Source organism: Etheostoma spectabile, chromosome 11 (assembly GCF_008692095.1).
Source record: "Etheostoma spectabile isolate EspeVRDwgs_2016 chromosome 11, UIUC_Espe_1.0, whole genome shotgun sequence".
Classification (NCBI taxonomy): domain Eukaryota; kingdom Metazoa; phylum Chordata; class Actinopteri; order Perciformes; family Percidae; genus Etheostoma; species Etheostoma spectabile.
In genome coordinates this window covers 18180899-18194594 of record NC_045743.1, presented here as the reverse complement: position 1 = coordinate 18194594, position 13696 = coordinate 18180899, and the positions used below count along the sequence as shown (strand labels likewise).

Below are 13696 nucleotides of genomic sequence, written 5' to 3'. Positions count from 1 at the left end.
GTTAAAGCTCCACTGGAAAGCCGGATGCTGAGTCACTGGGTGTCTCACTCTTGCCTTAAAGCTGCCAAAATCCAGTGGCTGTTCCAGAGGCCGGGTGTGTTTGTCTTGCTGTTGCCGTGTGGTCAGGACAGTGGGCGGCCTGTTTGTTTAAGGCTGTGACCTTGACTTTCAGGACAGACGTGCAGTGGGGTAGATTTGGACAACTTTTACAGCAGTTTGACCAACAAGAAAGGATGGAAACAAATCTCTATATCTGTCGCATTTGTGTGTTATTTTCTCATTGTATGAAGCCCTAGCTGCAAATTGGAAACTATTTTGGAATATTTAAATGTGCTACCGGATTAGTTAAAACCTGCACACAAATCCACATTGGATTTGTCAAATTTACAAGTATTTCTTTCAATTTTAATGTCAAGCCTTCTACTTCCACAGATTCCAGAACTGGAGACGGCGCTGGTGGACTTGAAGTCTCCCTCTGCTGAAGACGTCTCCAGAGTGCTAGATTCCTACCAGAGCCAGGTTAGAATGCTTACACAAGCCATATGACTAACACTGAACTTGAAATATCCAAAACTACTTAAATAGGCTTAAATGGTTGCTCTTTAGACATCAGTTTCCATGTGCACGTCTGAGAGTCTTGACATATGTCTTTGCTTTTCTGTCCACAGAGTAGTCTGGATTCTGAGAAGCCCTTTGTGTTGGACAAGCACATGTCTGATATTGACAGGTAGGCCCTTATGTGACATTGGTTGCAGGAATACTAGTTCACAGCTACTTGCTCAAAGGATAAAGCTGTGGGGAGCCCTGGTTACTCACCTGGTTGAGCGTGCCCCTCACCACAGCAGCCGGCCCTTTGCTGTATGTCATTCCCCCCTCTCTCTACCTCCTTTGCTGGCAACATCTGTCCTATCAAACAAAGCCCAAATCCCAAGAAAATAATCTTAAAAAGAAACAAAAAAACTTAATAAGGCTATGATATTCTATATTTTGTTATTGTCAACAAATGCCATGAAAAGATAAAAACCAACAATGTGTTAGTCCGTCTCAGTCTTTCCCCACTTCCCTCAATTTTAAATTTGAATTTGTTTATTGATCCCCAGTAGGGAAATTACAGTTTACACTCTGTGTACACACTTTGTTAGTAATCACAAACAGGCCTGAAATACACACACACACACACACACACACACATGCTCAGGTCCTATACATGCACTAAATGGAGAAATGTCAGAGTGAGTCGGCTTCCAGCTGAACCAGCGCCCTGAGCGGGTGGGGGGGTACGGTGCCTCGCTCAAGAGCACCTGGCAGTGCCCAGGCGGTGAAGTGGCATCTCTCCAGCCACCAATCCACACTCCGTACTTTTCGGTCCATACGGGGACTTGAACCAGTGACCCTCCGGTTCCCACTTCCATTAGTGTCAGCCCCAAGGCCATTCATTCCTACTGAACATGAACAGCTGGGCAGGGTAGTGTAAGCAGATGTTACTCACACACGAGTACATGAGATAGTGTATTTTTTTGGTGTTCATTCATGTTTCGAGGAAAATGACATTTTTGATTTCAGTTTAAATAAGAGTGAACTGAGGTAGCATGCTGAATACATGAGTCCGTGTTTGTCCTTCCCTCCCTTCAGGCTGTTCAGCTCCAGCAGTGTGGAGGGCATCGTGCAGAACCTGAAGGCAGATGGCTCCGAGTTCGCTAACAAACAAGCCGAGGTATGAACTTGACCCTGCGGCTTCATCGCGATCACTGACACCATTAATTTACTCTCCGAGGACAATAGTTTTACAGAAATGTAGCAACGCTGGCGTAAAGGCACACTGACCGTTACTGTACTATTGTGTGCGATGTACCTGTGTACGATCCTGCTCTGCAGCCCTGCTACCCCCCCGTCAGGAGAATCCCACTCACAGTGCCGGGATGGGGCCAGGGCATTATTTAGCATTAACAAGATATGTTAGTAATTAGTGGTTACCTCGGTTTAAGGACTTAATGGGGCTAGTCTTTTGTCTTCTTGGCCGGACCGGAATCCCTCCTGGGAGATTTCAGTGCTCTAAGCAGACCACCATGGCTTCATAAATCGGACTCTTTATGGATGTGACTCATATCTCTGATTCAGTTTTTCAGGTCATTTCCACTCAGATGGTCCAATGAGATCAGACCTGGGAAGAAAGGCGTTTAACCTTATGTAACATGGAACACATGACCCAGATTAAACCCCCCCTCCCTTCTCTACGCCATCGCTCTCTTCATTGTCGTCTCTCCTGATCCCTCGAGGATTGATAATACTGTACCACTAGTCAGCTGTTATTGGTTTATTATTTGATTTGTAACATTGGAAATATGTTCATGTTGAAGAACTGTTTCAAGGCTTAATAAATATTGTCTGGCTTCTTTCATTCTGCTGGGTTCAACAAAAGGCTTCAAATATTTATTATGAACCCACTTCCTCAGTTACTACTACACCACTGACTCATTGTCCCGCCAGATACATTAAACATTCATAGCTGTCTTCGCGCTTAGTTACACATGTCTTGTTATGTTTTTTTACCAGTTTTATTATTTGATAATTTGCAATTGTTTCCTTAGCTAAACACTGATTAAGCAGTACATCCCCGCCTTTCTGTTTGAAGCCTCTCACACAGAAGAGTTCCCTGTTGTCTTCTTTTCCAGACACTGTCCAGGATGTCTCCCATGTCCCTGAAAATCACCTACAAGCAGCTGAAGGCGGGTGCAACTCTGAGCCTGCAGGACGTGTTGGTTATGGAGTATCGGCTGAGCCAGGCCTGCATGGTGAGACTCTAACTGGAGGTTCAACCTGCAGACACACGTTATCAGCATGCAGCTGGATTTTCATACTAGTAGTAATCATAATTGGATAGGAAAAGGAGGACTAGTTGTCTGACTTGCGGATGTAGACTGTTATAAAGCCGGCCATTGGTGGTCTTTTTCGGACTGAATTCTCTTCCGCTATCTCGTCTATTTTGCAAGGACACCATCACCTAAGACAATTGTGATTGGTTTAAAGAAAAACAGACAGGCCTGAGCGTTTCTTTCCTGTTAACCAAAATGAAATGAAGTGGTGCTGCCAGACCATACAGCGCTGTATGCTATGCAATGTTATTTCTTTTTATTTCTTTTTTCTTGCTAAAACTGCAGCTGGAACTTTCAATTTCCTCGCGAGAGTCATCCCAAAAGGATCAATAAAGAGAAGTCTAAGGCTAGTCTAAGTCTAAGACTAGACGATTAGTTAATTATTCTGCAAGTTGAGGATCCCATTGCATTCTTTAACATCATTAAAGCTAAAATGTCAGTATTACATATCGTAATCATCTGCAACAGCTGTTTGACTTTAGCTATCTTGATATGTTAGATTCAAATCTGAAATGATTTTCTCATGGGATTGTTTCCGCTGTTTTGCAGAGGGGCTGTGACTTTTACGAGGGTGTACGAGCCGGTAAGTCAACTAAAAGTGGAACAGGGTGGATGTTAACTTCATTGATGTAGCATGATGTTTATGGATTGCACAGAGAGCTATGTGCCTAAAGCACAATGAATAAAACTGGTCATAGTGCTTCTAAATTTGATTCAGGGATCAAATAAATACTTGTTTTCTTTGCTTGACATCATGTCAGTCTCATAATCTGATCCCCCTTCCTGTGTCGTGATTTTCTTCATGTTTCCAGTGCTGGTTGACAAGGACCAGAATCCCAAGTGGAACCCGTCGACGCTGGAGGAGGTGTCTGAGCAGGCCGTGGAGCAGTGCTTCTCCTCCCTGGGAGACAAAGACCTGACTTTCTGATGCTTCCCACCTTCAAACACACACCGCTAAGCCTTGGCCTCCTGCCCCCACATCCTTTCATGTGTGAGGACTGCACTGCTGAGGATGAAAAAAAAGTCTGTTAATTTACTGTGGTAACATTTTACAGGAAAATCCAGGCAGCTGAAGAACAGGTTTGACTGGAATCTAAAATAGTAGACTGCGCAGTGGAAGTGGAGTGTTTTTAAAATTAATGTTTTACATAAGCAATGACTCTCTTCTGCTGCAAATGCAAGGAATGTGGCGCACAGCAGCATTAACATGAGGACATGGGAGGAGAAACTGATCCCACCACTGAGTGCTTTATTGCGTTTCCTGTGGGAGTTTGTTGATGTGACATGGATAGCTATCATCTGGATTTCTGCAGTGTGGTCACTTTTTGGTCTTTTTCCAGTGTTTTTCTTCTCAGTGGTATTTGTAGTTTTTCAGATGTAACATGGATGAAAAAGGGGATTCTTTGACATATCCAAACACTCCCAGGACGAGGAAGATTTAGAAGTATATCGATATTGGTTCTGAATCCATTTACATGACTGTTACATCGCTTGCATGTTACACTGCAGTCAACCTCATCTGATGAACAAATCACTGTTTTTTAGTAGGTATCACGTCATATCCCTAACATTAATTCTGAATAGCTGCACTATTTATGAGACAACCATTCAGATTAGACATCCATGCTGGAACAGAGGGCAATAAACTATTGGTAACGTAATATCAAATGTTGTGTGTTCTTGCTGAGGTAAGAAATGGCTCATCTTTTATACAACTACATTTATGGAGGGCAGGATGTTTTACAACCTGCTTATAAAGTGTCTGTGGGTCACAGTTTGTTATCAGCAGCACTAAGCTGCCTCTCAGATAACTCTAGAAAGCAAACATTGATTTTAGTTGCACGTTGAGTTATAAACTGGTCTTTTTAAGCTTTAGTGTTGACAGGAAGTGCTGCATAGTTTAACGACTGGTATAATGGTCTAAAACAGTGATTCCCAACCAGGGGTACTTGTACTTTAGGGGTTATGTGGAAAGATTGGAGAGTAGAAACAATATAAATTATGAATTGATCAAAAGAATATTTAAAAAAAAAAAAGACTAACCCCTGGCGTGAACACTAACATTAATGGATAAATAGTTTGGTCAAAAGATCATTAGAGATCACAGTCAGAAGCAGGTTTCAGAACAAGTAGTTGTATTTTAATCTTATCTACCTGCAACTTACTCAATAACACACATCTCCTTTCAACATTAGCCTCTTATAATGTGTTTCATATATATCAGCAGTGCTGTCAGCCGCCCTGCATCCAGCATAACAATCCATCCAGAGAGTCAGGGGGTACTGGAGCGCTTTCATCAGCCTTTATAAGTAAGTAATAGTTTTCGGAGTTAAAGGCAGATTGGGAGGTGGGTTTATCGTGGCTCTCGTTAGCAGCTACGGAAGTTGTTAAGGAAAGTGCAGGGTTTAGTCCCAATGAGCCAATGAGTTTTTTTCCATACGATTTGTGGTCTCTTTAGTGCAGGAGATCAGGTGTTGGTACTGTTGCTGTTTGGTACTTGTTGAATCCCCTTTTCAGGCAAGATTCTTTGGTGCACGTACAGTTCTCTGTCGAGTTTTTGAACAGAATCACTTGGTGGAGATGCCAGTAAAAGGAGGAAAAAAAGCCCCAGCGGCTCCGTAGGCCGACAGGATGACGTCCACATACTGTAGGCCATAAACACTGAGAACGCAGTCTGACTTGTTCTCTGATGTAAACCCTCATGCTTTATAGCTACCATTTGCTCTTCAAAGAAGCGCTGGCCAGCAGTCGCTTGTAAATCCTTTTGTTTGTTCTCTATGCAGCTGCACTTTTAACCTGCTCACTAACCTTGTTCACCCTTACAGGATGCAGCCGATCCCCTCTTGTTTAACAGGTAGTTTAAATCCGGCTGAGTCCGTACTGTATGTGCCACTCATACACCTGTGTGTGAGGTTCTGCTGAAGTACTGATTTAGAAAATGATCAAACCTTTCAGTAATGATAGAAGGCATAAATCTGATTTATTGGCATCATCAGTTTTTACACATACTCTATGTACAGTTTGCAAGTTAAATGAACAGTGTACTGCAGGAATATGCAACAAAAGTCACATATCAAGTTATTGATGATGATATATTCACAGGCCAGATCACATGGGTCATCTGACAGCTGCTTCCCAGAGGCCATTTTAAACTCACTGTGTTTGGCAGCAGGTAGGTCATGGTCTTTATAGTCCAGTCAGGTCATCTTGCTTCAGCTCCTCCTCTCTGACTGCTGTTTGGTCTATGGGTCAGGGACTGTTACAAAACACTGACACATCAGAGGCATTGTGGGTACAGGAGTCCGAACCCTGTAATCACTTGTGCTAAGATTAACCTGGCATAGTTAATGCATTACGGGATCAGCTGATATGGTATCAGGCTAACGGCGCAGCTTTGAATCGTGGGCAGATTGTTGACCATTTAAAGGCATAGTTACACATTTTTCTACAACGTAAAAATTAAACATATCATTTAAATGCTTTACTTTGCCTGACCGCTCAACATTAGTATTGTAGGAAGGACTAGTAGGTTCAGCTGTTACTATTGCTTTGGCTGCCTAAGAACCCATAAGCAACTCATTTAAACGAGGTGCAACGATTAATTGAGCAACTTTATGTGACCATCCATTAATTGTTTTAGTCAATTTTCGAGTAAATATGACAAACATTAAATGTCAGGATGCATTTCTTTGCCATATATGATAGTAAACTGAACATATTTGGGTTTTGTTTCTTTTTTTTAATTTGTCAAACAGTTTTGTCTATAAATGTCAGAAAATGGTTGACCAAAATAAGCTTTCAAAATAGACCACTGGCATTTTTCATTTGACCGGTTAAGTGATGATGAAATGAATCGTTAGTGGCGGCCCTAATTTAATCCACGACCCTGCGCCTCGGGGAACCTATCCTTCTCAAGATGAATACATCCTGCATAAAGGGCTGGGGGCCAATGGAGCATCCTCTCCATGTCCGTCCACACACCTGCTGCTATTTAATAATTTACAATGGGTGCCCTATAAAAACTACAAATGACGGTTTCCAAAAGGAAGCACTGGCAGCCCTCCAGTCAGTGTTGAAAGCATCACCTGAAAGACTCAGATGTTTGAACAAAGACAGGCGTTTGCATTGGATCAGACTTTTAACTCCTTGTGGTACAGATTCAGCCCCTTCACGGCTGTCTGAAGAAGCAAAATCCAATTCTCTGCTTTTCTTTTAGGCAACCACGAGACATATCTTTGCCAGAGTTACACAAACTGAACCTCTTGTGAATTTGTAAACAAAGGTGATCCCACAATTTGTAAAAAAAACAGAGAAATGAAACTGACTTGATGACATCACACTTAAAATGCACAGTAAAGCCTGACATCAACATTATGGCAACATCTTTAATGTATAGCCTAAAGAAATAGATCCCCATGACCCGGTTTAGTGCCCGTATTCTCGTCTTTAAAAGCAACACGACAAATAACATGACTCAGCATCCTCTAGCATGTCAACTGTAAAGAAATGTGCATCTTTAATTGGTTGAAACGCTTTCTCCACACACTGCCATCAGCTCTTTCTTGAGCTTCTGAAACAGACCTTTGGTTTTTGGTTTTTTAAACTGTGTTCAGCACAAAAGGGACATTAGCCTTTATCATCCAATTTCAGAGATAGGAATATGGCGTGTGGAGAACAGTGTTATCTCTAATCTGTAGTGCGTTCACAACATGTTTGGGACGACTCCAACAGATTAGTCTGTCCACACAGATTAGTACAAGTTATGTTTTAGGAGCTCCCTTTCAAAGTCATGTGTGTGGGGAGGTGTTTTATAGCACACATTGTGATCATTTGGGGGGAAAAAACCCTCTATCAGCTGACATTTCATCAATCCTCACCCAGCGGCTCACCCGAACTAAGGTGTTTTTGAATGATGCTGCCCTTCTGGGCCCAGTTTCAGACAGCACTGAAACATCTGTATTGATTAGACTTCCCAACACGATGTGACATAACACTGCCAGTTTTCTGTCAATACTGAAACAATGTTAGTGCTAAGATCTGGGGAGAAGGCCAGTGCAGAGAAAAGTACCCTGCCAGTGTTTGATATGGCTTATCAGCTGATGTTGAAGATAAACGGTTACTGTTTTTTTTTTAAAATTATGGTCATTACTACAACACTATTCAAAGCTGTTATTACTGCAAATAGTTATGTGGCAGTTTAAGTGTCCTCAATGCTTTTCAGTAGCTAGCAATGTGACTTTAATTTTGGGCAAATCCCAGTGACATCATTTAGAGTACCTGTGCACCAATCTGCAGCTCCACTACCTCTCTGTCCAGGGGACAAAGACCTGGCCAATGTCCCCACGGATATAAAAAGAAAATAAGAAGAAAACAGTGTTGGGCTCATAGTAACATCCATTAAGGACTTTGGCGGTTGTGAACCTCTTTTCCAAATATATCTCCTATATTAATTTGTATTGTTTCCCTCGATTATGGAGGAGCACCACACTATTTTAAAGAGCCCCTACTATTCTCCTGAAACATGGTTCTTGTACTGCCCATTGCTTCAGCTCCTCTGCCTGAAACGCTCGGCCTGAGCTCAAGGCCCGCCTTCCTGAAAAGCCCAGTCTGCTCTGATTGGTCAGCTGGCCCACTCTGTTGTGACTGGTCAACTCAATTCAAACAAGCCGCAGAGCGGGCTGTGCTTGCTCCGGCATCGTCTCTCTCTGCCAGACCTTCCTCCAAAACGTACCCCGGAAGAGGAGATCCGCATTGCCGCTGCTAAAAGCCTCAAGAAGGAACTTGTTTTGGCGGACCGTAGTTTTAGTCGTGCAACAGAAAACTCAGATTAGACAGATAGTCTAGCTAGCTGTCTGGATTTACCCTACAGAGATCTGAGGACCAGGTAACCATAGTCCTCAGATGGACAGATAGTCTAGCTAGCTGTCTGGATTTACCCTGCAGAGATCTGAGGACAGGTAACCATAGTCCTCAGATTGGACAGATAGTCTAGCTAGCTGTCTGGATTTACCATGCAGAGATCTGAGGACCAGGTAACCATAGTCCTCAGATTGGAAGATAGTCCAGCTAGCGTCTGGATTTACCCTGCAGAGATCTGAGGACCAGGTAACCATAGTCCTCAGATTGGAAGATAGTCTAGCTAGCGGTCTGGATTTACCTGCAGAGATCTGGGACCAGGTAACCATAGTCCTCAGATTGGACAGATAGTCTAGCTAGCTGTCTGGATTTACCTGCAGAGATCTGAGGACCAGGTAACCATATCCTCAGATTGGACAGATAGTCAGCTAGCGTCTGGATTTACCTGCAGAGATCTGAGGACCAGGTAACCATAGTCCTCAGATGGACAGATAGTCTAGCTAGCTGTCTGGATTTACCCTGCAGAGATCTGAGGACCAGGTAACCATAGTCCTCAGATTGGACAGATGTTAGCTAGCGGTCTGGATTTACCGCAGAGATTGAGGACCAGGTAACCATAGTCCTAGATTGGACAGATGTAGCTAGCGGTCTGGATTTACCCTGCAGAGATCTGAGGACCAGGTAACCATAGTCCTCTGAAATCCACCGGAGGTTAGAACACCAAGACAAAGACAGAGGAAGGTACCTGATATCCGGCTGAAAAGAGTGTGATCTGATCTGAATTCACAGCGGCACCGAAGCAATCCGGAAGTGGAACGTTAAGGATATAGAGGAGCTCAGACAGCACTTATGGGCAGCACATATGAAAAACTGGCCTGGCTTTCAACATCCCTAATTGAGATCAACTATATAGCACACTAAAAGACAAAAAAAAAGCCTAATAGGAGCTCTTTGAGAAGTCATATATAGACTTTGATAGAAGTTTGCATATTTGGGCTGTTGTCCTCTTTAGGGCAGATGGCAGTATTTCTCAGTTAGGCTTTGTACAACAACACAATGTTGACAAAAAAGAAGCTAGGCCTGCAACATTTCAGCCAAAACCATGTGTTTTTTGTTTCGTTTTTTAACTCCAGTTCTGTTGACGAGCCAAATCCTTTTTTTTACAATTCTGTCAATCCTTTCCCTGGTTTCTTTGTGGCTGAGAAGCCAGCAGGTCCCCAGGGATCTGGGTCCTGATGTCAAAGTTCCCAAACTGTGTATACAGAATATCCTGGAGTGCAGGAAACACATCATTTCCTGGACTCGTTTTGAGGCGATGCCGGCTGGAAGGAGGGCTGCGGTCGAGGCTGCCTAATGGCAGCGGGAGAAGCCGAGCTGAAGGAAGATGGTCCTCTCTGCAGCCCAGCCGCAGGACCTCCAGGGAGGCCATTAACGGAGAACGTCAGCCCGCAGAGCTTTTTGTGAGACCAGAAGGAGCCGGGCAGCTGGGTGTGTTTCTGACCTGATGACACCAGTGGGTTGTTTTTTTAAAGTGAGTCTTCACCAAATGAAGGGATCTATTAATAACTTCTTGGCCCTGGGACAGCATCAATGGTCGGGTCAGACTTTCACTGGCATTGAAATTCCAAGCAATATCTGATAGGATTTCTTGCTTTGCGTTGTGACTCCAGCCCCAGAGAGCCAACACATCCTGGGAGAGGGGACGAATAAGGTCTGAGAAAGACGATAACCAAGTGAAGACACGCCAGGCTCCGGCTCTGAGTCAGATAATCACACGACACGTGGATCAGAGTGCTTTGGTCTCTTTGGAGGAGGGTTTTTGTAGGGTCAATCCAAAAGTAGGTCAAAACTGAATTACTGGTAGCTCATTCATATTCCCGCTCACAGCAGAGAAATGCTTGAGAGCTCATTCTGAATGAAGGTGTTTGAGACTATCGGCCTTGTTTAATCACGTGTAGACCCTCCAGTATCGAGGTCAAAGCAGTCTCGGCTCGGCCCGGCCTTCCCACTAGGACATCCCGTCCCGTGTCATGGCACGTCACATTCAATAAAAGGGATGTCGATGTAGCGACGGTCTACCTCCACCCACTGCTGCACGGCCCGGGCCACGATCTCCTTTGACAGCCTCTGGGCGTACTCCTGCAGCACTGGGTTGACCGAGGGGGAGCTCTCCGACGAGTCCACGTCCGAGTGAACCAGGTAGGCCTTCTCCCCCTTTGCTTTTCCTTCAGTCTTCTCGGTGAAGTTTGCATTTTGGGCTGTAGAGTCACTCTTCTTGGATTTGACGCACCCCATACTCTGGAGGATGTAGCATTGATTGACTTTAAGGTGGGAGATGTGCGGTGGCAGTAAGGTGCAAAGAGTCTTTGGTTAGATTTGGAACTCACGCATCCATATTTTTATCTTGATTCTGGAAGTGAGTGCTCAGTCCATCCCATCCCCTTCGCCTCTCTCTGCTGCGTCACCTTGGTGCTCCTGTCATCCACTCCCACTCTCATCCATGTCTGAGTGGCAGCATGTGTGACAATCAGTATCACGTAGTAGAGGGTGGTGATTTAGAGGGCAATGGGGGGGCAACCGGCTAGCAGGCCCATCCCTGTGTCGGTCTGCTGGCGTTGAAACAGTCAGTTCTGCTCTCTTGCCGGCTAGCACTCCCTTTCTTAACTGCAGAGAGAGAGAGGGGAGCAGAGTAATCAATTAGTTGTCAACTATTAAATCAGGGGTCTTCAACAGGGGGTCCGCGACCCCAAGGGGGTCCGCGGAGGTACTGCATGGGGGTCGCGAAAGTTTTTCTCCTCACTGTGCCTCGCACATGTTCAAAATAAAAACATATATGAACCTGTGTATTATTTGAGTATCTTAGTATTGAATGCACAATAACAAGGTACATTTACACATGGCACTATAGGACCAGTTTGATATAACACAATTTTATACAATATATATAATTAGGGGGTCCCCGCTCCATCTCGCCATCAGTTTGGGGGTCCTTGGCCTGGAAAACGTTGAAGACCCCTGTATTAAATGAATGACCAACTGTTTTGATAATCCATTATTGGATTTGTGTAAAACGTCTCTTGATTCTCAAAAAAAGGATTTGAGTTCTGAGATTAAAGTTAAAATTCTGATTTTAAACCCAGAACTCAGGGAGAGTAAACTGGCCCCAAATCTTTGAGTTGTGGACAAACCAAGACATCTGAGGACGTTGTCTTGGGCTCTGGAAAACCCTGATCCACATGTTTCACCATTGTATAAACCAAACATCTAATCAATTAATCGAGTAAATAATCAACAAACAACAATCAACCAAAATAATTTATTTGCAGCCCTAAAAGACCAGAGATGGAACGTCTGTGGTAAACTGTGTCCCCCAGGCTCCAGCAGCTGGCTCAGGGTCAAGGTCTCTGGGGGCTCACCTCTGCAAGGTCATTTTTCAACATGCTCTCCTCTAATGCACATCAAACTACTTCACCTGCCACCTCCTCTACCTCTAGTGTTATCTGACTCAATCCCTCCGTCTGTTTTGTATTGCACGCCACAGACGTCTGTGTCCGGCTTGCTGTTGTGGTGTAAGCCGGAGTGTCCCATCTGTTCCACTAGCCCGAGCCTCGCAGCCTGATTCACAGTGACAGCTCCCGTTCTAGGACTACACAGGCCTCGGTGCACAGCAACCATGGGCTTCATTCACAAAGCTGCATGCTGTTGTCACAACACGCAGGCCATGGAGGATTTCAGCAGAGCAGGGAGTCTACCTGGGAGGAAAACAACATTTGGTGGTCCCTCCACAGGACTCTGAAGCTTTATGTTAATGAGCATAAATAGTGGTAAACGTTCATTTAAAAAAGCAGACTAAACCTAATGTTAATGTTAAAGTGTCAGAGCATCTTCTAGCATGGGATTGGGATTAAGCCTGATTTATTTGACCAACACAGACAGTGCACACTGAGTTCAAACCTCTGTAAACATGTGATCCTATGTGAGCTATACATACTTTTAACAGAGTGTGGCGTCAGGTTTTTCTCCATTCCAACCAAAAATAATCCGGGGACAGAAGCTATAACCCAAGGTCGTTCACGTGGATATTAATCCGGACATGATGTGCTGTGGCGCCGGTTCTCCTGCCGTCTCTTCAGCTCCGTCAAACTGCGTCCATGCGATTTCAGCCTGACGCGTTTTCAATTTCGTGAAACGTGTAAAGAAACAAAATGATCTGCCAAGTTTCTGCTGCTGGCTGGATGAAGCGCTCCGCACCACATGTCAGAATAATCTCTGAGAGGGGGGGAGAATCCCGACCTGGTGCACCAGACGGCGGGTTAACCTCCACGCCGGTTACCGGCGAGTGGAGCTCCTCAGCAGAGCGGAGACCATGGTCTGGACTGTCCTCAGCCTAGTGATAGTCTACGGCAACTCCCGATCTGCAGCGGTGCTCCGGAGGAGAGCGAGTCCGGCCACTGCGCACTCACAGCGGCTGGGCCGGGCCGGGCTGGGCTGGGCCAACACCGCCATCTGGCGGCGACTCACAAATACTGCATGGGAAAAATGGCCACACCAATCTTCAGTGTGTTGGGGAAATCATTCAGATTCTTCACTTAAAGATGTAAACTAGAAGCTTTTCTTTTAACCCTCGTGCTGTCCTCGGGTCAAACTGGCCCTTTTTCCTATATCAGTGTCCTTTTTAATTCCCCAAAATAACATGATTGATTCCAACGCTCTTTGCCAAGTACAAATCTCTACTTTCATTAATTTTGGGTCTTATTCAATTTTATAGCATTTGAAAACAAAATGTAAGTGTTTTTGAAATAGTGTTGAGTAAAAGTTGACATATTCCAGTCTGTGATTATCATCAACATCCATTCCTTTAATTTTAGTCTCAATAATTCCTAATTTCTGCTTTTCTAACTCCAACATTAGGTATAATTTCCCATAAATGAAGTTTACTGACCATAAATTACAAAAATAACTGTAAA

The 13696-nt window shown here is 44.2% G+C and overlaps 1 protein-coding gene and 1 long non-coding RNA gene across 2 annotated transcripts in view; one reads left to right on the top strand and one right to left on the bottom strand.

Moving 5' to 3' along the window:
• The window catches only part of hibch (3-hydroxyisobutyryl-CoA hydrolase), a 25684-nt gene extending 21143 nt beyond the window's left edge, over positions 1–4541 (top strand). Inside the window, exons 9-14 of the mRNA XM_032529648.1 lie at positions 433–519; positions 669–727; positions 1633–1714; positions 2673–2792; positions 3423–3456; positions 3686–4541. Of these exons, the coding sequence (XP_032385539.1) occupies positions 433–519; positions 669–727; positions 1633–1714; positions 2673–2792; positions 3423–3456; positions 3686–3801 (498 nt within the window). The 3' untranslated portion in view covers positions 3802–4541. The remainder of the gene's footprint in view (positions 1–432; positions 520–668; positions 728–1632; positions 1715–2672; positions 2793–3422; positions 3457–3685) is intronic.
• A 2546-nt stretch (positions 4542–7087) lies between these two features.
• LOC116697979 (uncharacterized) lies at positions 7088–8880 on the bottom strand. Its single transcript, XR_004334088.1, has 2 exons — positions 7348–8880; positions 7088–7317 (listed from the first exon to the last, which is right to left on the bottom strand). It is a non-coding gene; the product is annotated as an uncharacterized LOC116697979 (long non-coding RNA).
• Between the last annotated feature and the right edge of the window lie 4816 nt (positions 8881–13696).